Below are 25,801 nucleotides of genomic sequence, written 5' to 3' on the forward strand. Positions count from 1 at the left end.
CGTACACATTCTAAATATGCCCCAACAACAGACACACAATTTTGCGGAGTTACGAGCACCACGAAAAGATTCCGTAACAGAAGCAACTGTACCTGCAAACACAAGACGTACACAACAGAGATGGCAGAATGCGTAGTTGTTTGCGCCACGTTATGGTTCAATGACAAACGCAACTAGTCCTCAACACAGACAGCACGCGTTATTGCAGTTATCAAACTTAGAAACGCCACAGCGTAGCCCAGTAAACGACTTAATTGACCGAGTAGAAAACATTAGATCGAAAATAGATAGTTCAGCAGAAGGTAGTGTTACAGGACAGGACGCGATCATGGAGATGTTACAAAAAAATGAACGCTTGTATGACGAAACAGAATCAGGATATTAATACATAGATATTAAAACAGAATACACAGATGACAAAACAGTATCAGGAATTGAAAAAGAATAATCAGGCTATTAAGACAAAGATCCAACAGGCCAAAATCCAGATCGAAGAAGGGAATTGATAGATCACTCAGATAAACAAAGACGCGAAAGAATCTAGAGAAAGAATTCAAGTACTAACACAAGGTCAGCAGACATTACGCACTGACATGGACAAGGTCCAATTGGACATCGTAAATGTTGACAAAAAGGTGGAACGTTTTATGAAAAAAGCCACTCGAACAGCAACATAAATTTCGGAAGAACAAGCAATTCAAAGCAAGGTCGCAAAGGTTGCACTGAATAAATGTGTTCAGCGGATCAATAAAATAGAACTTAAAAACAAAAATCAATTTGAAAACTTCGAACAGAGTTGATACAAGCTATCGAAAAAAAGATCGAGAGGCCGGCCGCGGTGGTCTAGCGGTTCTAGGCGCTCAGTCCGGAACCGCGGGACTACTACGGTCGCAGGTTCGAATCCTGCCTCGGGCATGGATGTGTGTGATGTCCTTAGGTTAGTTAGGTTTAAGTAGTTCTAAGTTCTAGGGGACTGATGACCACAGATGTTAAGTCCCATAGTGCTCAGAGCCATTTGAACCATTTTTTGAAAAGATCGAGACGGACCTGTAGCGAAACAACTGGCACGTCAAGCATTAATTCAGTACACGAACACGCGCCGTCTAAGAAAGTTCAAGTAGAACCAAGGCTATACGTTACACTTGCGCAGAAATCGAAACAGAAAACCCCGATTAAAGTAATACATGACATGCCACAGGACCAGGCACAGTATCTAGAAAAACGGAACACATACATTCAGCCGATAACAGTCGAAAGACAGTCAACTGAACCAGTAAATCCAATGACACAACATAATAGCAGCACAGGTACTAATCGCGAACGACGAGAGTAGAAACACACGAACAACACTTTTGTTCACCAATGATACGATATGACGCGGATATGAGTCAGGAAATTGAGAATAGGCAAACAGGCAGTAGATTACCAGAGAATAAACACGACGACACAAGCAGTGGCAGATTATTTGAGTCATTGAATCAGCCACAAACCGATTTTATGAGTAGATATGAAACAGACCACTTTCTTACATTTAGAAAATTTCAAAATTTCAAGGAAGAAGGGGGTAGTTTGCATGCACGCACATTCATCGATTAGTTTCAAGTAGACTTACCAAACCACTGGAGCGTAGCTCACAAACTCCATTTGTGCACACATGTCAGGGACAGTAGCAGAGGTGACGCAAAAGATCACGGCTACCTGTACGTCTTACCTACAGTTCAGAACAGCATTTCTCGAAAGATATTGGTCTAAGGAGGCGCAAAACAAAATTAAATACGAGTTACTTCAGATGACACCATATGAAAACTCAGGAGAGAAAAGCGTGGTAAAATTCTTTGATGCAATGGACAAAAAGAATCAATGCCTAGACAAACCATACAGTAACGGAGAGCTGATACGTCTATGTAGAATGAAGTTACCGGTAAAGTATCAACAGGCGACAGTAGGAAAAAATGAAAATACCAAAGAAATCAAAGAGGTTTTAAGGGAACTCGAATTTTTGTTTAAAGAAGACGAGGTGAAAGAAAAAAGAAAAGAAAGGGAACAGCAAAAGGAGAGGACTAGGAACGAATATTCCAATAATAATAATCGTAATCCTAACACCAATAATTTCAGGCAATTTAACAGACAAGGACAGTGGCGCAATGGAGACAATTGGCATAGAAACGATAACCAGAATAATTGGTACCGAAATAGCAACGGTAATGGACACTCATACAGTGACGGATATGGGTTTAGGAATCAAAATGCCAACGGTCAAGAGGTCACGATGTTAGAAACAGCAACTGGCGAGACCAGGGCGCGAATAATTACCGAGGAAATTACGGTCCACAGAAACGAGAACAACACAGGAAAGGGAAACCAGAAGTAGATCTTAGGCCACCAAATCCTGAAAAACGTAAAGATTGACGGGAAGATCCGGAAGAGGTTAGGCAAACTGACGTCCATTCATTAAAACAATCAAAAAAGGACATTCATGTTTTGGAAGTAGCTAGATCAAAATTAGAAAAAAAATTGAAAATAGCCAAAATTCAAACAAACAGGGACTTACGAAAATTTCCGATAAAGAGTCAGTACCAGATACATTTGAATTACGCTACATAGCCTGGGAAAACAGCATAGAATGGGAAAATTCTGCAAGCGGGGATGAACTGCCACCCCTTCCGTGTATTAAAGAATTGTTAACCGGACTTAGCAATATACTTGACGGAGAGGATACAGACATGTTGAGAAAGCACTTTGGGCAATAACAACAACATGAAGACTAACGCCACACTGGAAATGCAGGTTGCAACCAGGCTGGACTTCAGGATGACAACGTGCAGCACAGACATTTCATATGTCACGACACTAATACACAATGGAAAAGCATGGGGAGAATCATAATACGACGAGACGACAATGAAGATACAAAAAAAATACTAAGACCTACAAACTCATCAAGTAACATTTGGAAAGGCAGTCAGATCCTACAAACCCTATATCACTCCTACACTAAAATTCACATATTCCTAGCCCAAGAAGAACAGAAGAATGCAAGAAAGAAGAGAAGAACAGAAGATGCAAGATGAATAATGGCAGAAGACAGCAAGATACCTTTCTTTCCTATCCTACAAAACAAATTGCTACAAACGTCTTTCCATGAACTTTGAGGAATGGCAACTACTACAACAACCTCTCCAAATATAAACCTTAAATCGTCAAACAATTACAATCGAACGGCAAACGGAATATTAAGTAGTACCAACCAACATTGTCTAGAAATAGATTCAGCAAAATGAACAGTATTCTCCCTACCACATCATCAAATTGCCATACCGAATCAGGTGTAAAGTACCAAGATGTCACAGCACAATATTGGGTGACGATCGTCGGTAGTCAACTACAATCATCGAACTGCCATACCATCCCAGGTGTGACAGCAAAGGAGTACCAAGACATCACTGTTTATGCAGTAAACCACAGCCATCAACATCGGTTAGAAGTACCACTCCATGATGACAATGTCAACAAGTGAGACCCGGCATCACATGCTAGAGTGCTTCTCTCATGATTTGTGACACCCATACAAATGAGTCGATGCCTTCCAATATTTCAGTGGGGATCGTCGAACACAGAAACTGACGCAACACAAAACGAAAAGACTGATAAAATACTAATGTAGAGTTAAGAAAATGATATATTTGTAAAAATATTAATTTTTCTTTTTTGTAAAAGTAATTATTTTATCATACATGTAAAGCCCATAATGCAATAGAGACCTTGAAATATTATGTAAAGAAAATTAATTAGTATAAGTAGATAATCTCAAAAATCCCTGTAAAGCCAAGTTAGTTTTTTATATAAAAAAGGGTTTGGTTAGTCATAGGTTGAAAGAGGATAAAACAAAGAAAAAACACTTCTTCACTCTTAAAACAGTGATACAAAAAAGTAAAAATAATGCCTAAATAAATAAAACAAAGTCACACAACATTTACGCGAAGCTTAACTAAAGAAAAGATATAACCACACTAAAACATGATACACTGTACCATAACGAGTTTAGAAAAATTAATATTGTGAAAACAATTTTTGGAAACGAAAAAGAAAAACAGAGACACATACTGGCAACAACAAAGAATAACAACCTTTGTTAAGTCTATATTTGCCTAACAACAAAACATATATTGTAGAATTAAAAAATAGAAACAATAGCTATAAAGAAATCATTAGAAAAATTGTTAAGAATGGTTGAGAAAAGTTTAATGCAAAATCTAAAAGAACAATTTTTGCCTGACTTTGTCAATGTTTTCCTCGGCATTGACAAACCCAAGACAAAAATTTTGTCAGAAGGAAGGAGGTATGTAAGACGTCGTGGTCTCCTGATCTTCATTGCTTACATATTCTGCCCTCACAATCATATTCCCAACATCAAGCTGCTTCATTCGAACCCAAACTCAATAAGATAAAGTCAATGTTGTATGAATTCATGTAAACAATATGCAAATAACGAGTAAATCGCAAGTGCGCAATTAGGTTGAAATACTCGAGGCTGGTGTACACACACACATTCAAGACACAATGGTCACAAAAGCTTTTAGTTCGGGCCGGTCCCTTCAGCGGAAGAGTCAACCTATCTACGTTGGCCGGCGACCGCCCGTAGAGCAGACAGCATTTGTCCGAGTGAAGTCCATTGTGTGGAAGTGCCCAGCCTACGCATTCTTTACAAATATAGCACGCAGTTTCAGAGGTTTTCACAGGGAGACAGCAAACGCCAAACGTCGATGCTACAGATTTCCGGATTGGTCGCCTTAAACGAAACGTCATTCTCCCATTTTAGAAGAGCAATGCTGATTGGCAGATGATATTCCTGACGCCTTGAGCTGAAGGAGTAATGGAAGATACCGAAAGATATACCCCTTCAGGTCTGGTATGGTGAGGGCCATTCCGTTGTCACTCTTGGAGCGAGAACATGTAACGAGAGTGTGTGTGCTCAAACGTGTACTCAAAGAGCAAGGAACAAGTCTCTCCTCAGTACTTCAGTGGGAGAGCACCTCTGTCGAGAGCGAATCGGAGTGCAACTCTATATTGAGTCCTTGTGATTAAGCGTTGTCCACTGTGTTGGGTGCCACACTTATTGTGCGGTGTGAACGGACAGAGTTATAGTCAAACGCCTGCGAACGAATTTTTGAGTGGCATCGCGGTGGACTGGTTATCTGACCAGTGTACCAGTTTTATGTTTTCCTTACACTAACTAGCACTACTCCAGTACCCAAGTATCCCAATAGTTACGTAAGAAATTTTGTGAATTTTTGTGTCATTTCCTTACAGCAGACGACTCCAGAAGATATTTATTGCTGAACGTTTTTCAGCCATTTCTCTTTATAACGTTAGGAGCGTCTGTCTGACTTCTGTAGTAGTGTGGGGGTGGAAATTGCATCTTGCAGGAGCCACAGGGTAAAGGGTACATCTCAGATTAATCCTTTGCACAGAATGACAGAATAGCACAGAGCGCAGAATAGGAATTTAACGTAAGCCGAAGAAACACCAAGTACTGAATGGTAGCAAAACTGATATGAGCGACAAACTTAACATTAAAATTGGGTACCAGTTAGTTTACAAGATGCAGGAATTCTGCTACCTTCTCAGTAAAACAATGCATGATAGACCTCAAAAGGAAGACATCAGAAGTCAACACAGACAATGAGAGCATTCCTCGTCAATAGAGGACTACCAGAATCAGCTACAGCCCTTTATTTGAGGAACAAATTTATGAGAAGGTACATCTAGGTCACACAATTGTACTAAAGTGAACAATAGACCGTGGTAGAGTCGGAAAACAAGAGAACTGAGGCGTTTCGGATGTGGTGCTTCAGAAGGGAGCTGAAAATCAAGTAGACTGTCAAGGTAAGAAATGAGAAGGTGCTACACAGAGGAAAATGTGGAAGACAGGCGGCCGGTGTGGCCATGCGGTTGTAGGCGCTTCAGTCCGGAACCGCGCGACTGCTACGGTCTCAGGTTCGAATCCTGCCTCGGGCATGGGTGTGTGTGATGTCCTTAGGTTAGTTAGGTTTAAGTAGTTCTAAGTTCTAGGGGACTGATGACCTCAGATGTTAAGTCCCATAGTACTCAGAGCCATTTGAACCCATTTGTGGAAGACACTGACTAGATGAACGTGCAAAATGAGAAGTCAGGAATGACTTCCGTGTTACAAGACACAGGCATGTGGGGAAAAAGCTGAAGAGGAAGAAGAATATAAAGGAATACCTCTAAAAAGACACCTAGAGACCTCGGGATAAGTGTTATTCTGAAATGAAGGGAATGGTACAAGACAGAATCTCGTCATCCCTCACCAAAAAAATGCGCAGCTACATTTAACCATTTCAATATTTTAAAACGCTTTTGTATCTTACAAAGGCTATCACTCAAGAATAACAAATCAAACACTGGGTGCCGATCCTCGCATTTGAGGATAAGGGGATATAAGTATAATTTTTTAAAAGTCCTAGGGGAAGCGGGCAATCCATCGCAATCGCTGTATACTTGAAAATGGATGGTCACTTGGTGGTGGTGAGGCCAACGGTCTTGCCACAGTGGTGACACCGGTTCCCGGCTCTGAGCACTATGGGACTTAACATCTGCGGTCATCAGTCCCCTAGAACTTATAACTACTTAAACCTAACTAACCTAAGGACATCACACACATCCATGCCCGAGGCAGGATTCAAACCTGCGACCGTAGCGGTCGCGCGGTTCCAGACTGAAGTCTTTAGCACTTGCGTGGGTGACTATCCGGCCTGCAGAGCGCTGTTCGCAAGCGGGGTGCACCAGCCCTTGGTGGGCAAACTGAAGAGCTACTTGACTGAGAAGTAGCGGCTGCGATCTGTAAACGAACTTGCGGCCGGGAGAGCGGTGTGCTGACAAGATGTCCGCATCCAGTGACGCCTATGGGCTGAGTATGGCACGGCGGCCGGGCGGTACCGCTGGGGCCTTCATGGACTGTCCGGGCAGATTTTAGTTTAGTTTATGGTGGTGGTGATGGTGGCGCTGGTGTATCGTTGTATGTGGACAGCCACAAACAACCTGATTGAAAATAAGTCACTTCGATGAGCATGCGATAATATTACACCATGATGTTGGTCAGCACCCAATGATTTTTTCGCATACTTACATGAACAGAAAGAGCTCTGCTGCGATTTACCTCTGCTAACAAATGTATTACAAGGTATTTCCTGTCCATATTGTCAGTTATCTGATGGCAGCCGTACTGACAGAATACTAGTAGACGTCTCTAGGTCAGCAGTGTGTGTTGATGTGCAGTATTCTTGAGAAACTTAGTTCTCCACACCGTATCGAGCTAGCCACCGGCGGTACATTAAACCCTAGTTTTTTTCTGAAAAAATCACTATTACAGAAGGAAATGTAAATTGACTAGCCCAGACGCGATTGTTTTAGAGATTATTGTGTTCTGAAACGATGGCCAATAACACAATAAAGAGAGCTGAGATTACAAACTGTCTACAAAAATAACATCACCGATAACAATACAATGTAAATGACACCGAGAGAACATGCATGGTGTAAGTTCTGGTTTCCCCTTTTTTTTTTAACTTGTAGATCACGTCAGTGCAAAGAAAAGGCTTCGGCATTGTAAGATAAAACTCATCTTAAGGAAACGCGACTAGCACACTTACTCAAACATAAAGTGTAAAAGAGAAATCAGCGCTTCGGAGGTTTTACTAGAGTCGATACGTCACTGAAATAAAATTAACTGTCTGACTTTACTAAACCTGCTTGAAACTGTTTTACTGTGAATTTCATATGTACCGACATAAGTATGTATTGGATTTTAACAGCAAACAAAGATTAATCATTTTGTTCTGCTTCTCTTGATTTTACTTTTACTCTTTTCTCTAAAGATATTTTGAGGTCGTTCATTTTAGAGCCCGACTGATTTCAATCAAGCACCAAGAGAGAACTGGTAATTGGCCAGGGAGGTCCGATACGATGTATTTGGGAGAGGATTTCCAATTCCAGCATCGATCTTTCAAACAAAAGAAGTCTTCCGAAAATCTTAGCCAAAACCACTGGTTTGAAGGTATTTTTCCTTATTTTTATTGTTTCTTGGACGATACAGAGCAGACTGTAATATAAATTGGCGGTGTGTACATGTGCATCTGTAAGTTCATAGATTAAATTGCCAACTTTTTGGACAACTGCAGCGTATCTCGTGTTTTCAACGTTTAAAGCATACATACGTAATTCAGAAGGACTGAATTTTGGGGCAGTGAAAATATTAAGGAAAATTCTAAGCTCACAATTATGCCACGCGATAGACAACATGATGGAAAATGCCACTAAAATAGGAACAAATTATACTTAAAGATTAAGTTCTGCACACTGGATAGGATACATACTTCAGTGATTTTGTCGTTAGAAAATCCTCTGGAGAAATAAAAGTCGTGTATCTTCTCATTTATGAGGTCAGCTTGCGGCAACAGGTGGTATGGCACAGACTTTGGCAACAGGCTTTTGCTGTTCTCTTTCAATTCACTTAGCATCGTTTTGTTCACAATAATTGCTGCAAATAGAAACAAAGTGAGGCAGTAATTAATTGTTTCGTAACAAATTAAAAATATATTTTGTTGATTTATGGCGTCATTTCTTCGTACAAAAATATATTGAAGGCTCCACAGCTAACAAATTGTGGTTTGTTCCACTAACATACTGACAAGTAAAAAAAAAAAGGAAAAAAACATCGTTTTCCTCGTCGGTGTGGCTTGTGTAATGCAGCTAAATCTAAGGTTGTTTGTACTGTGCCATGCACGTTTCGCTTCGTTTTATTTGTGAAGAGTCTTTAGCGGCGTAGAGGACACCAGGATACGAAACTTCCCGGCAGATTGAAACTGTGTGCCGGACCGAGACTCGAACTCGGGACCTTTGCCTTCCGCGGGCAAGTGCTCTGGAAGGTAGGAGACGAGGTACTGGCAGAATTGAAGCTGTGGTGAAGGGACGCGAGTCGTGCTTGGATAGCTCAGTTGGTAGAGCACTTGCTCGTGAAAGGCAAATGTCCTGAGTTCTCGAGTCTCGGTCCGGCACACAGTTTTAATCTGTCAGAAAGTTTTATATCAGCGCACACTCCGCTGCAGAGTGAAAATCTCTTGCTGTAGTCAGCTGGGTGCCCGCCTGGTAGGCGTGCAACTGGCCATTATGTCTTCGTCGGTGCCTGCGTCGCCGGTAATGCGAGTGGCCTCTCCGCATAGTGTATGTGTTTTGTAGTTTCCTGTCTACCTAGTAATTAGGTGAGTATAATGACGAACTACAACAGCTAATTCTCCGTGCAGTGCGCATTCGATAGAATTTTCCGAACCCGCCGCTTACGAAATTCATGTAAGGATTCGAGATACTTAAAACTACCGCATGAGGATTTAGAAGGAATTGCGTTGCGCTTTCAGTTGTACTCGTGTTTTCTGAAACTTCGTACCAATGATGTTGCTGAACAATTGGTCACCTGTAACAACGGTGTCCGGAAATTTAAACATGTAGATGGTTCCATTAGTGATATTTCGGTGCAAGATGGGGGATTTGGCATACGGAATGTGACGGTGTTCAATGTAGCGTTTGAAGTTCCAAACGAGGAATTCGCAAAAATTTCAAAAATTTATGGAAAAGGGAATTCTCGTCAGTCCATACGTGTACCAGGTGGACAGCGGTGTTGGTTCAGTCAGAATAGAAATTCGGAAGCATGTTCCTTCTTACATTTACACTGAAGGCTACCGAGTTTTGCGTCGCACAGCGGACAGCCGCAAACAGGTGCAACACGTCGTTCCACAGATCACCTGCGACGGAATTGTCCTCGGAAGGGGCCTGTACAACTACCTAGAGAATCCTTGGTTCGCGACGTCGATAGGGAGACGCCGTTACCCAGTGAGATAGTGGCTGGTACTGCGTCTCAATCTCTAGGCAGACCAGAGACACAGGTTGTAGAAGTCCCCGCCCCTGTGAAACAGCCGCAGCAGCAGCAACCGGCCCCGGCACCGGTAAGCAGTGTTGTTGACGCGGATGTTACCGGGCACACTCGCGACGCGAAGCATGCCTGAAGCACGCCTCTCTAGAACCACGCCCAGTGGCGACCGTTCGGCGCGAAAGCGAAAGCACGATGCAACCAGAGATGGCAACGTCCGCTGATGAATTTCCCACCCAAAATAAACCACAGGAAGTAACAACGACAGCGGGAGTTCTCGCGAAGTGCCAGTCAAATAACCGACGGCTGCAGTTATCCGTAATGACTCCGAAAGTGACCTGTTGCAAGAATCGCTTTCACAGCGTCCCGCATCAGGCGGACGACATGGAAAACGTGAAAAGAGAAACCGGTCGACTACGAAAGATCTGTCCCTCCTGCATCCACAGGTGTGTCACTTGGCAAGCGATCGAGAGACTGTCACAGTCTTTTGTTACCAAAAGTAAATGCGCAGATGAACGTGCGGACGAGGAAATCACACCTGCACACAAATCTGCTAAGCGAACTACGGAAGAGCAGCGATCGCACTGTGTGTCGCCGCACACTGAGGTAGCCGTAGGAACACTACGTGCGAAGTGGGTGGACGGTGTAGAGCGGGACGAAGCCATGTTCTTTTAACGAACTAATGCGCCTGGCAACTGTTGTTTTAATATTTGTCCTGCAAATGCTAACAAAATGCGTAGTGGCTATAAGGCATTCGCACTGAATAACTTTTTAGTGGATCGTAAGTGTCGCATAGGATTTCTCCCAGAAATGAAACGTTGGCCTTGATTTTGTCACCGATTTTACTACTATTGCAAATGTAGACCAAGGAACGGAGACAGGCACTACTATTTTAATTATGCCAGGTACTGATGTCAAAGGTGTTGAACTCCAACCGAATGGTTACGCGATTGCTTGCACAATAAACCACATTATATCTGTCAACGTCGACGCCCGATCTAGTGATAGAGCGGTAAGGAGACCCGTCATCTGGGATCATTGCAGTTACTTCTGCGAAATGACTTCCCCTCGTGAGCGATCCCCATGTCGCAAAAACACCTGGAAGCTCAACAGTAGTCTTTTTGACGATGTACTTTTCTTGCGGTAAAAATTACTCCAGGAGCGGCACACTACCAGGAGTTAACTTGAATGGTGGGTCACAACAGTCAAGCTGCCTTCCGCATGTTTAAGATCATCTACAGTCGTCAGAAAGATCACTGGCGCAGGACAACGGCGCGGTTTTGTTTACAAGATGTAGCTCAGCAGGTTACGGACAACCGGATCTACTTCCGATCTTTAAGAGATTTAAAGCTCGACTTTTAAACTACATGAGCTCCCGCAGTGAGGGTACAGTCACAAGGAGCCAACCCGTCGGTGCTGTACGGAGGGAGACGCTCTCCGTATATCATCTACAAAAGACACGCAGGAGTCGCAAAAATTTATACAAGGGTGGTTTGAAAAGTTCTAGGAATGGATTAGGAAAAAAGTATTTACATCACTGAAACTATTTTTATTTTTCAATGTTGTCTCCTTGTATCTTAATACACTTCGTCCAAAGATGTTCTAGTGCCTTGATCCCACCTCGAAAATCAATTTCCTCTAGGCCTGCAAAGTAGTTGTCAACTCCGGTTATCAGTTCTTCGTTTGAAGAGAAGCTTCATCCACCAACAAAAATGTTTCGTTTTGGGAAGAGATGGAAGTCCAACGGAGCTGAATGAGGTGAAAAAGGCGGGTGTGACAATTCATACCTTAGTTCGTCTAATTTTGCCGCGGCGACGGCACATGTCTGCAGGCGTGCATTGTCTTGATGGAAGATGACTTTGTCCTTGCTAAACCTGGCCTTTCTTCGCGTATCTTTTGTTGCAATTTGTCCTGGAGGTTGGCATAGTATTCTCCAGTGATTGTTTGCCCAGTTGGGAGATAATCTATAAACATAATCCCCTTTGTATCCCAAAATACTGATGCCACGACCTTTCCCCCCAAAGGAATTGTCTTTGCTTTCTTTGGTGGCGGATCTCTGGGGTATAGTAGAGCACCCAAGTTTCATCTATGGTCACAAACTGGCCCTAAAAAAATCTTGTTCGTTTCTCTTAAAACGGGCCAAACATTGTTCCGTTATGTCCATTCTCGTGCTTTTTTGATCCAGCGTCAAGACTCGTTGCATCTATCTTGCAGATTTTTTTTTTTCATTTCTAATTCTTCAGTTGAAATACGATATGCCCTTTAAGATGACGTGTGGCAAGCCTGAGCAATTTCACACATTTTCAATCGCCGTTCCTCCATGACCATTTTGTGCAATTTTTCAATGATTTCTGGAGTAGTGACACATCTTGGCCGACCACTGCGCGGATCATCATCTAACCTCTCCCGACCAAATTTAAATTCATTTGTCCACTTGGTAACAGTTGAATATGAAGCAGCAGAGTCCCCCAGTGTATTCTGGAAATGGGCGTGAATGCCCGTTGCTTTCATACCTTTCTTTACAAAGTACTTATTGCTCGAATCTCGATTTTTTTTTTCGCAAATCACTACGCGGGAACAACAACAGAACCACGTCACCGCCACAGCTCGCTTCCAAGAGCACTGACGTGCCACGTGTTTACAGGCAACGGTCGAATGAATATCAAGTGAACAACTCGTTACGCTAGCGCTGACCTCTCGTGGTGATTCCGAGAACTTTTCAAACCATCCTCGTACATAAAAGACTGGAGGAAGCAGGACAGTTGAAAACCCATCAAATGAAGGAGATAAGGAGAGAAATATACTCGTATTTTTTCGTGACACCGACGTAGCTTCCGAAGCGTTGGCAAATGTTCCGTAAAACGAGGGCTGACCGTTTACAAATCAATGAGTTTTTACTCTCGACGATTTGAAGAATGCCATCAAAGGGAGTCCCAGGGGAAATCTCCAGGACTGATGATAAATATTTTAACAGCCTAAGTGACACACTTATCAGTATTGCTAATGAAACCCAGAATTGGATCGAAATACCACCAGCATTTGCGGAAGGCTGCATTACGCTCATCCCAAAGTCAAACGTGACACCTAACATCCGAAGTCTACGACCAATCACTTTGCTCAACAGCGACTACAAAATAATGAGTGAGATGTGTCGCCTGTAGACAGAAGCAGGTAATGTCAAAGGTTGCCAGCCAACGCCAAAAGCGTGCAGTAGAAAACAGAAATATATTCGACGCTGCTCTGGTGTACAGAGACTGTATCGCATAAGTCAAAAGTGGAAGGATGAGACGCAGTGATTTTACCTATAGACTTTCAAAATTCGTTTGACAGAATTAGTCATGCTTATCTGAAGAAGGTAATGACCAGAACGGGATTTGGGAACAAGTTTACGACTGTCATTCACGACATGCTTTGGAACGCCACTTCGAGGGTCATCATCAATGGCTACCTGAGTAATCACTAGGTCAGTACGGCAGGAGTGCCCTCTGTCGATGGCTTTGTACGCCATAGCATTAGATCCACACCTCCGACAAATATCCCACGAATGCCAAGGGATCACAATAGGAAAAGTCCAGATGATTTGCAGGGCTTATGTTGATGACCTATAAGCAGACGTGGACAGTCGATACACTGTACTCGCCAGTTTGAGGAGGCAACAGAGATGACCGTCAATCCTCCAAAGACAGTGTTATCCTACTTCCCCTCACACGTCGCAGGTCGAACTGGTTCCGTGTCCGGACACAGCAAAAAATTCCCGGAGTCGTCATGATGGATAACCTGGCAGAGAATGGAGGCGCTCAACTGGCACTTTGCATAAAATCACAGCATAAGCCAGAAGACATTCGGTCCGGTCCTTGGAACTTCACGAAAGGATGGAGATCGTTAACACCTGCATCCTAGGCCTGGTATCTGGCTCAAGTTCTGCCAAGGTCTCTATGCCAAACTGCACACTGAGTCTTGAAGGTGGTGGAATGGGGTTAATAGACTTTCAAGCCAAATATGAGACTCTTTTCATCAAATGGACCAAAGCCGTGATTGCACCATTATTTCATAAATTCAGGCCATATTTACTGGATGCCCCAGTCCAAAGCACCGGCATCCCCTAAGCGCCGAACTTCGTTCGTCGCTTTTACCTCGACACCGGCTACCTCCTACAAAGTGACCTGAGAGGCAACAAGAATAGGTGACTTTGCCACCGCACTTCGTGGATTCCCATCCAGAATAAATGGGAGTTGGTCAGCCACAACACAAGTGGAACACTGTGCTGCAAAACTTAGCCTCCAAGGTTTGGTCTGGGAGTGCGGGCGCAACGTGGTACAAGGTCGTCAATCGCACTATTCCAACAAACTCCAAACTCTAGTCAATTCACCTGATCCGATCAAGTGACTGCGACATGTGTGTGGAAGTGGACAAATCGAGAATCGCTTTGTGTGCCGCAAATTTCGTATCATGTGAGACAATGCAAGAGACATGCTGCGATTGATAAACAGAGTCACTGTGAATCACATCACGGTGTCAGACGCCTTCATACCACAATGGAACCCCTATTCCAAAACAAAGAAAAATGTTACGACCTGTATTACTGGAAACACAATTCACGCAATATTCTCCCTGAAATTGTCTGATAAATTGGATTTCCTGGAGTATTTGTGTAATGAACATGGTGCCGAACAAACACGGAATAAATAAAGCGACATCTTTACGAATAACCTGAATATATAATTGGAAAAAATGTGGTGATATGGAACTATAATTTATTCGATCTACCTTTTCTTTTTTGTTCTCTTTTCTCTTCATTTCACGTGATTTCGTGTTTTACTAGGCTGTCCTAAATCTTTATTTACCTTCTACGCTGCATATGGTGAGATTTTTTTGTTCTGTAACACTTTATTAGAAGAGCACTAACAGAAAAACAGCCATAGGCAACCTTGTCTCAAGAGTGGTCGGGACTTGCTTGGTGTGGTGCACATTCCCAAACATGCCTCCTTGAGAACTGGGGATAGGCGGCTTGTCTACCGAATGACATTGCCTAAGACTGGACCTATAGAACAGCTCGAAGAAACTTGTATTCCCTTTATTTAAGGTGTATTGTATTTTAACACAGGACGTAACCTCTGGAGGTTAGTGTCAGCGAGGATGTCTGCTGCCAGGTTAAGCTAATTTCTTGTAAATATCTCCTTCAGGTGTTTCAGATTTAGAAGCCGAATATTTGGTAAAAAAAAAAAGGTTGGCGATGAAGTACATCGAGAATGATTGTTAGTTTTGTACAGTATCCAGTGAATATTTTATTTTGTTTCTGCCGACTAAGTACGGCCGCAGCTTTTAAATTCTTATGACGGACTGTCCATTCGTCCATCCTTTCCTAATTGTGTTTTTTCCTTCGTTCTTTATTTGTTTTAAGGAGAACGGTACGTCAAAACATTCGTTTGTATTTGTTAATGAGCCAAATTTTATACTTACTGTTTTGCCATGTATCACGAAGGCTCAATTCACCACAAGGAACCTTCGTCTGAGGAACATTTACAGATTCATTTCACGTCATTTATTTCTTGATTTCGTTTTTTATTGCTGTAAAGGTGAGAATATTATGTATCACCCTTCGTCGGTACATGACATTTAGTTTCAGTTTAACTAAAGCAGTGAAGTTCGCCGATGAAGGCACCTTTGGAGGGTGCAAGGAGGGGCTGTGAGGGGAGAAGGGAGAGGAAGGTTCCTCCCCCCCTCTCCCCCAAAAAAGTGATTTTATTAGTGCATCACGCTTGCAAGATGCAACAAGCAACTGTGTCCTCAAGTTGCACTTACGATAATTGTTCTGGTTAACTAGAGTGTCCGATTTCGACTTCACACCTCACATTCATCATTCACTCTTCACCGAAACACTGTTAACAGTGAAAGTGAGCTGTTAAGGCGAACTGTGCTCGAGAAACGCCTAAAATGGGACGTTCTGGTTACTCAGACTAACTAAGTACGTCTCCATCTTTGCATTAATAAGATCATAAATTTCCATTGTAGATGTTTCACAAATAACAAGAAGCGCTACGCGCATGGCATAATACAAGTAGCTTTCCATTTACTTGCAGTAGACGAATCACATCTTCAAGTATATAGAAACAACTGAGAAACAGTGGAAAACGTAAGAAATGACCAAACTGTGTTTTGTCCATGAATGACATAAAGTTGTTCAAAAAGGTGCATTATCATAACTACAATACTCTGTCTTGATTGTTTTTATGATGTATAAAATGTAAAATTTTATGTGTTTCGGCCTTAACTAATTTCAGAATCTAAAAAAAAAAAAAAAACATACAGATAGTTACATACATTGATATAAATAAGACATATCATCTTAAGAGATGTCGATACATCGTATCTCATGAGCAATTCCAGTCTGTAAGAGTTCCATGACATAGGCTGCCGTAGATAAACTCGACGTTGATAGATTGCATTAGTGCAGACACGCTTTCGAACATAACATCTAAAAGTTTAAGAATTAGACGTACAGTCACTTCTATAAAATAAATAAAAGGCAGTAAAATGTGCTGTGAAATAATGTGGCAGTGTAATCACTTTAAAATGTGACACAACACTACAAACCCAAGCAAAAGTTATTTTTAATATTTATGTAAAAGCTAGATTTACGTAACATACGGACGATGTAACACAATAATGAGTTTATTATCACAAAAGCCGTTTAACAGCCAAGACCGTATAAAATATATTTTTTTATTGAAGACAACCGGTTTCAACAGACTATGCTGTCATCTTCAGGTTTTAAAATATTTTGTTTGTAAAACATGTTCATTTTAGGCTGACCTCACGCACAAGATGTCAAGTGGATAAAAATAGCTCATTATAAAAGGTTTGTCATCGCTAAAATATTTAAAAACATAAAGCGCCTTGTCCAACAGACTATGTCCATATACATATTGCTCACAGTTGCTTGTTGCATCTTGCAAGCGTGATACACAATAGCACAACTGTTTACATATGCTGGACGTATTTCACCATTTTGCAGGTCATCGGACCTATTGCTACTATAATATGATACAGTAAAGAGGCCTTACGTCCTGAAATGAAGTACCCTTCGTCTATAGTGACTCCAGTTAGCCAGGGTACGTTTGTGTGAGGCTCCAGGTCTGCCGGATGTTTGGGCAGGAATGAATCTTCCCCCTCGCCTTCTATAACTGCTCGGAATGGTATTGGAGGGGTGATGAACCACTCCTGGAATTGAAATGGGCCATAATCAGAACTTCAGCACAGCAACCGAGTACCCATGCCACGTGTTCTTTGGACTGTAAAAGTAAGTGGAATAATTAAATATTTGACTTCCTTTATTTTGTAACTGAAACACATGTTCAGTAAGTGGAATAATTAAATATTTGACTTCCTTTATTTTGTAACTGAAACACATGTTCAGTTTAAGAAAAATTGTTACTGAACACGAGACCGTGTGATGGGTCTCAATATTATATGAGATTCACTTCTCTTATCAATAAGTAAAATATATTTAAAGTACTACAATTAAACTTATCATAATGAGTAGCGTATGGTAGCTCTTGCAAGAGTGAGATAAACGTGTGATAGCAATAGAATGAATTCTTAATTCTGCTTGAAAAGCCACTGAAAGACATACATAGATGAAGTACGACGCACACAATAACATTCCAATAATGTTTTCGACAACTGATAATATACTAAAGAGATAAGCATGTTTCTATAAGGCGTACCATGAATATCATATAAACTTTCAGGGGGACTGAGAAATCTGATGTATCAGTGTAACATATGTATAGGGACGACTCAGTCTAAAGTAATAAATCAAAACGAGAAAATTTAATATTTACCCTTTATGTGCTAACAATGACAAAATCTGTTTCTAAAGTAGTTTTTTTTTTGCCTGTACATATCACAACAGTTTTTCCAAGTGACGTGCCTTATCATCCAACAGGTATGACATCTGCCATTTTAGAACAACACCAAGGAAAGGCAGAATACATCAGTAGATACCCTTCTCTCAACTAGTGTATTGTACACACGACTTTTCATACAGTCACACAAAAAGAAATTAGGTAGTGCAACACCGTTGTGTTACCCTGTTTTCCTTCACCGCTGAACAACTCTTAAAAACACGGTGGAGAAGGTATTTCCGAAACGGCTACATTTGTAAATTGTTCATGTGGCGCCATGGCTTAAGTGTACCGTGAATGGCAGAATGGCGCTATCCAAAACCGGTGCCGAGCCAACTGTAGTCCACCATGGGCCATAGACAACAGTGGTGAACGACAGCTAATGTATACGGGAGAACAGACCTGCAACGGTTGAGCAACTGATTGGCCACATGAACCATGGGGCTACGAACAGTACCTGCCCAACGACAGTTCAGCGACGGTTGCTGCATGTAGACTTCCATAGGAGACGCCTGATGCATTCATCCATGGTGACTGCTGTTCGCCCACGACGAAGGCTGGAATTTTGGACGCCAGTACTGTAATTGGACATCCACTGAGTGGCAACAGGTTGCCGTTCAGATGAATCACGTTTTACGCTCCGTCGGACCGATAGACTTTGGCGTATACGGCCCTGCAACATTGTTGGAAGGATGTAGGCCGAAGACGGGGTCGTTATGGTGATCTCGTTATCCTGGAAGGCACAGTACAGCAAAACCACTATGCATCTATACTGGGGATCACGTCCATCCCAACATGCAGCTTGTTTTTCGGCAGCACGGTGGAACATACGAGCAGAACAATGCAATGTGAACACATCTCGCAGTGCATGTGCATGGCTCGAAGAGAAGCAGGACGAGTTTCCCGTGCTCCCCTGGCCGCCAACCCCCCCCCCCCCCCCCCCGCGTTTAAGTATTTCTGCGACCACCTTGACGGGCTGTTCGCGTCATGGATCACCAACCATAAAACAAAACACAGGTGCCACAGCAGCGGAGTCGATGTGGCTTCAACGCTCTTCCTGCTCGTCCGCCCTTCAGAAAATGGTTATTCAGGCTTTTGATAGGTGGACTTAAATGTGTATTTAAACCACTTATTTACTCTTCAGTTTCGTATCGTTCCTGCGAAATAGTTATGTAACTGAACTTGTCGCTTGAAGAACGGTTATTCCGCCGCCGAAGTTTGTGTAATTACACATGAAAAAAAATCTTAGTGTTGATGGCTAAGATAGTTACGAAATATGTAAGTTGTTATTTTACCGACCACCTACGAGAAATTGTCAAATGGAAAACAAATTTTCCGTAGCGTACGGTAAGACACTTTAGGTGAAAAATGTTGAGTGGGTCGGTATTTCTATATTAGCAAGAAATAGGTCTAATGGCAATGTTTCGTCGATCTACATTCGTTTGCTCTGGTACGAAAAGAGCTGTTCCACTTTAAGTTGAAACAGAGTGAACAAAGACTTCTGCGCGACACCTTTGGAAGCAGCGAGCAGAATAGCAACAGAGCTACTAACAAAGAAGCTCCACTCGGTGGCAATGAGCGTGTAGTCGTCGACGGTCCTGAGGCAGTCGATCAGCGCTGCGTTCGGCTCCGCGGGACAGCCGACCATGGCCGCCACCTTGCGCGCCTTCTCCAGCGCTCCAGGCTCCGGAGCCGCCCAGAGCGCTGTTGACACGCCGCTCTGGGAAATAGCTCTGTGGAAGAGGCCTGCAAACGAGGGAGAACAGCTTGCATCCGAAATTACGCCTGCACAAGACAGCTTGCAAGCAAATTGCGTCCACTCAGCAGACACGAACTGCAGTGAAAAATAATATAGATTAAAAGGCCGTTCATAACCTATAATGGAAGAATTACTAGTAATTAATATCACGAATTGGAAAAGGTACCTAACATTATTAATTTATGTGCAGCTTCTCATAGAGCTGCATTTTGGGCTGTAATTGCCGTATGGAAGCGAAATTTGGTAGATATTCTTATGTGTTAATGCGGAACCAATTAACGCTGGAAAAATATCAGTTCCAATTTTGGCCATCAGGTGCGAACTTGACACAGTGAATGCATTAAAAACATATAGAAATGTTTGCAAATGTAATGGATTAGGAATGGGGTGTGAGCAGAAGGTGTCAAACAAGTGAGAAAGACGTAATGTTGATTTAATTATTAACCGCCACTTAGACAGGTTTATTTTTTTAGCGTAAACCAGTTCCGCATTAATGCAAACCACATCTATCAAGTTTCGCTGCCATATGACAGTTGGCCTCCGTGAGTAGCTGGACTAATTATAACCACCCAGTACCTGAGACACTGTATTGGATACAGTGCACATTTGAAAGGGAACTAAATGATCTAAAAATATGGTCTTTATAACATAAGCACTAATATGAAGCACGAACAATAATAATAATAATAAACTATAGAATTAATGTAGAGAATTGAATAACATAAATAATCTAGGGACATCACAAATGTAGAAAATGGTAAGTAGGTAGCGCTAGTAATGAGAACAACAAGCTAATTTTTTATCAAAAATTGTTTTACCGTTACAAGAATAGGAATCGTGCATGTGATAGTGTGCAGCATTGATGTCACATTCAATCCAGCATCATTGTTTCTTGTCGATTTTTTTTTCGTCAGTCTTCTGATTAATTTCCTCTCTTTTGCCAGTCTCTCTTTCTCATAGTAGCACTTGCACCCAACATTAATTACTTCTTCGTTATATTCTCTTCTCTATCTTTCACAACAATTTTTACCCTCTACACTCCCTCTAGCATGATGGAAATTATTGTCTGATGTTTTAACACTTGTCCTATTGTGTACCTCATCTTCTTTTCAATGTTTTTCACATGTTAGCTCCTGATCGCTTCTGCGGAGAACCTCTTCATTTCTTATCAGTCTACCTAATTTTTAAGATTCTTCACTAGCACCACATCTCAAACGCTTCAATTCCAGCTTTCCGGCAGGTCGCAATTGACTTCCAATTTAGTGCTCCAGACTCACATTCTGAAAAATTTCTTCTTCAAATTAAGGTAAATATTTGATATTGAGCCGTGTTGTGGTCGCATTAGTGTCGTTGGTAGATTGCCATTGCGTAATAGGGATAGTGGCGTCTCGTTTCCTTCTTGTGTTTACTGGCACCACTACATTTGCTAGCATTCTCTGTCCGCAAGTGGCAGCAGCAGCGGTTATCGATACCTAGTACGTGGTACTATCTTTGTGTGTCAGGGAGTTCAGTTGGGACGGAGCAGCAGTTAGGTCCGGCAGCTCGAGGACATGCCGGGACCACTGGCGACACGCAGGCACTGCTGGATCGAGGGGCTGTAGTTGCGAGGGCCACAACCTCGTTGTCCACTGGACCCAGGACGTTTGAGTTGAGTGAACATTCACCTCCACTATTTCGATATCATGCCATTTGTTCACGCATTGCTGCTCACAGAGTCGCTGAGACAAAGAGCAACAAGTGGAGTGTTTGGAGTTGACGAAATTAATTAGCTGTCCTCCACTTCTTATTATTAATCACTGAATTCCTTGTGTTATTATTGGTGAAGTTCAACCAGCCTAGTGGCCGCTAACGCAAAAGTTACTTGCCCTGGAGGTTAGCATATTTTCGCAGCAGTGTACCTTTCCTCGCCTTGCCGCTGCAGTCCGGTAAGGCATGTAGTTCGGCAGCCACCTTCATCGTGGTTCGGATATTTTGTTTCTTTTTGACTGCCTTGGTCATAGTGGTTCCTTCCGCTTCTGGATGTTCTAAATACCAGATTCTGAAGACGCAGTGCTGTCCGCCGGTTCCACCTTGCCTGGTTTAGCTGGTTCTTAAGAATTTGCTGTCCAGGCCTTCAGCCGTCAAATTGTTTTTTGAGTTATTACTACTGGGGCCTTCAGCCGACAAATAATTTGAATTTCTGGTCTTTAAGGTCTTCAGCAGTGAGTGCAACTTGCTTAAGATTTTTTTTTAATTAAACATTGTGTCTTAACAGTCAAATTCAATAATTGTTCCTTATTGGCAACTGTATTCGCAATTATTTCGAAATAAAGTGTATGTGATTTAAAAAAAAAGAAAAACTGAGCAACCAATAGTAACTGATTACAGCCCCGTCGACACCAAATCGTGCCTTTCCCTAAGTACTAGGTCTCAGATACTAGTAGGCATCTTTTGCTCAGGAATTCCCTTTTTGCCAGTACTAGTCTGCTTTTCATGTCCTCCTTGCATTGTCTGTCATCTGTTATTTTATTTCCAAATTAGCACAAGTTCTTCAGTCTGTCTACCCTGTGGTCCCCAGTTTAGCACTAATCTCATTACTACTACTCATCTTTCCATTCTTACTGCTCCCTTTTGGTTCTTGTATGTACTGTATATCAGTCGCCTTCCCCTACAGCTTATATCTGTTTTTCTGAGAAATTTCAAACATCTCGTTAGTAGTGGTATATGGGGTATCTGGTGAACTTTTGATATCCGGTGAAGTCAAATTAATTAATTGATCAATTAATTCCTCCTCCCTGATGATGTCATGGGTTTTCCCCATGCGGCACGTGTCCACTTCCGCCGCCACTGTTCTCGGAAATCCTGCCCAGCCCTCTCCTCAACACTACATCAGGCACCCAGGAAAAAATTGGGGGAATTCAAATTTTGGACGGGAAATGGAAAATTTTGGTAGGAAAATAGGGCAATTGGAATACCTCCACTAAACTAGCCCCCCCTCCCCCATCCTTATCCCCCACTCCTAAGATGTCACTCAGCCCCCAACACCACCCCCCTCTGGCAGGAAACGATCAGTCTCCATCCAGCTGCAAGAGAGGAAGGTTAAGTTAGTGTACTTCATTTATTTTTGGTAGAAAACTGATGTAAATATCAGTCCTAATTACATAATTAATCATAAATATTCGTCCTAATTACATATCTATATGCAGAGTGCAACACAACACAATTGAAGACGTCACACACAGCTGGTGTTACCCTGCTGGAAAAAAAATTCACAGTACCACTCCATACTAGTAGCAGACGAACTCTAAATAAATAGTAATTCTACACACAGCGCTTCCTTCAACTACGACTTTAAATAAATATGTATCTCTGTAACTCTAAGTAGGTCGCTCCCATTTTTAGAGTTTCAACTGCTTGTCTGAAAGCTTGCCAGAGAGGAAAAATTTCAGGGTCCTACAGCTACTGTGGTTTTCAACACATTTCTGAAACCCTCAATGGATTTAGTTTATATTTGCTGCTGGCGTCAGGGATGTTAAGGTATTTACTTTTTATTTTCCTCATTTTTCGAAGCACGGTTCTACAATGGGAAACGCACACTGGTGTCTAAGCACAGAGGGGAAAACCAGAACAACTGCACATCTAAAAGTTCATGACTTTTTCGAAACTCACAACAGATCGTGAAACAAACGCGGACACACAACAGATCGTATGTCTAAAAGATTCTCCAAGAATTCGAATCACTGTCAAACAGACGAGAAAAATAGTTGAAATTATCTGTGAATTTTCGATGCCGTACAGTTGCTGGTCTGGCAAGCTCTGAAGCTACAATGGCGGATGGAGGACATCAACTCACTTGTCCGAATCAGAGGAAGCTGGTCTGTCTGGAGCTGTCTCTGAACATTCGAACATTGAAGACATCACGTGGCTCCCTGACGTCTCGGCACAATCCATAGATACCTTGTTCTGCGCCTGTCTTGTTCGAATCACTCTGTAGAGGCTCCTACGCTCCCACAAAGGATTTCTGGTGAGTCCGTGACGTCATGGAACTTCTTGCGAATGGGGCATTCTAATTCGCACTTACTGAATTTACCCGCCAAATTCCCGCTGCTGGTGTGAGAGCACCGTCCTCCACTTTCTACTGATGCACAAATTAGGAGAATTTCAACGGAAAACTCTTTCGTACAGCAGCGTTATTGCAAGCACAGTTAAACCCTGTAATAGTGATTTACAGATCATGAAATACGGAAACTATCGGCAAAGGTAGTCAATTACACCACTCTGCTACTGCCGAGGAAAGCTTGAATTTTCTGGCGTGAAACTGGGCTCCAACCGGACTATATCACCACAAAATATTGCACCACCATAGCACACCGTTGTAGTAACAACTCTTCCTATCCTGTACCAGACAAACCATCATTTCTGTATCTTGCATATAGCTAACGACCACCAGACTCTCATAGATATACATTTGTGACACTTTTATGATGAAATCACTGAGTAGCCTATGAACATTTCCAGAATTTAATGTATTTCACGTGGTTTGCCAGAATACCATACCGTTTGCGCGACTGTTCTCCATATCAACCACATAGCAGTATGTTACCAATCGCTTGCACACTATAATTCCGAAGATAAAGACTGGAAATTATATTTCTGGACATTTGAACCATCTTAGCGAGATCGTTATGCCGGACATCTCGCAAACCACTCAATAACTAGAAACTTAATTCGTCTGCGAAGATTTTTACGTGAAAACTCGAAAATAGAGGAAACCAGTAGTTTTTTTAGTGAATATGATAACAGATTCCAGATCATCATTGCACTTTAAAAAGTCAACTAAGATTTTACTATTCATAATTCTATGTGTTTCTCGCGTCAGGAGCGCGAGCAAATGTGTCTCTTGCACCTGTGTTTCACAACCTCCAAGTAAACAACACACCACAATCGATGTTCTCTGAATGAAATAAAGAGATGAAATAGGTAGAATGGTGGTACAAGCATTCAGCTGCTCAGTTTACAAGGGGGAGAAGGAATTGGAATAAGTATCCAGCACAGACATTCGACACACTGAATCTTACCAAATTTCCACATAAAAATCGGAGTATTCTCGCAAAACACACAAGCGCGAAGGCTGCTCAACGCTTACTGGATATTAATTCGGTATTCACCCACCCAGAGGGCAACAGGGTCAACTACCCACTTGTATCCTGCCTCTCCAGTTTAGGAGGGATCGAAGCGACTTGCACATTAAGCCGTGAATGTCCATTCGTTCCGGTCACTGACTACCTTCACCAAGCGCCCAGACGCCACGCAGAGCCGTCCTACGAAACCAGCCACATATTTACAAGTGTAATCAAAATTAAATTTTACAATCATAGCGAGACTCTGGTGACATTCGGCAATGAGCAAAGTATCGGAATTACCCTCCTAACGACTGTGGGTCTGTAAATATTAATTTCCCACGTAAATGTATATCCTTCTCATGATTGGCCTTTTGCCTATCTACGCGTTGATGTTACAGATTTCCTTGTCAGATCTTCTCCTCCTTTATGACCTGATATAGTCGCACCCACATCATTTTCTTTACACATGTCGTAACACTGACCACAGTAACTGAACACTTCAACACATACAGACTTCAGACAAGCAGTGCAGTTATCGTTTATATGTGTGTTTGCAGCATCCGAAAAAAACTGTGAGGTATGTTCACACTCACACTGGTTAGGTGTCTTGATTTTCCTAAGCTTTAGAAAAATTATTTGACATTGAAGTCTTCTAGCCAATTAAATTCGAGAACAGACTGCAGTTTTTTTTTTCAGTCGGCACTTCTGGAAGGTGCTGCATATCACCAGGACTCTCTCAAAGAAGTGTTGCAAAGAATAGACGTCCGCCACTTTGAGATAATCAACATCGCTACTGCGGACGAAGTGGTGGAAAGATATCATCGATATGGGTTGGTGCATTGTATCAAACATTGCAGTCGATAGTGCGACAAAGAACATGTATCTGCTTAGATATACAGCTGTACTGCCCGCTCTTTGACCCTTGCATGACGTACTGAGCAGCTGTTTACGAAAAAAATCCATCAACCCTTACGGTCGGGTATAGTCTTCAGTACGTTGAAATCACTATTCCCCACTACCTCTGGCAGCTAGACAAGCGTAACTTTTTACAGGAATAGTAGGCTGATCACTTCCCACGCACATCTGGTGA

General features: G+C 42.2%; 1 protein-coding gene across 2 annotated transcripts in view; it reads right to left on the minus strand.

The window, feature by feature from the left end:
- The window catches only part of LOC126174799 (juvenile hormone esterase-like), a 257,536-nt gene that overhangs the window by 179,172 nt on the left and 52,563 nt on the right, over positions 1 to 25,801 (minus strand). For both annotated transcript variants that reach the window (XM_049921171.1, XM_049921170.1), the window contains exons 5-7: positions 19,403 to 19,596; positions 17,008 to 17,164; positions 8,397 to 8,560 (exon numbers count right to left, since the gene is read on the minus strand). In XM_049921171.1, the coding sequence (XP_049777128.1) occupies positions 8,397 to 8,560; positions 17,008 to 17,164; positions 19,403 to 19,596 (515 nt within the window). The remainder of the gene's footprint in view (positions 1 to 8,396; positions 8,561 to 17,007; positions 17,165 to 19,402; positions 19,597 to 25,801) is intronic.

This window comes from Schistocerca cancellata, chromosome 3, assembly GCF_023864275.1.
Source record: "Schistocerca cancellata isolate TAMUIC-IGC-003103 chromosome 3, iqSchCanc2.1, whole genome shotgun sequence".
NCBI classification, from domain to species: Eukaryota; Metazoa; Arthropoda; class Insecta; order Orthoptera; family Acrididae; genus Schistocerca; species Schistocerca cancellata.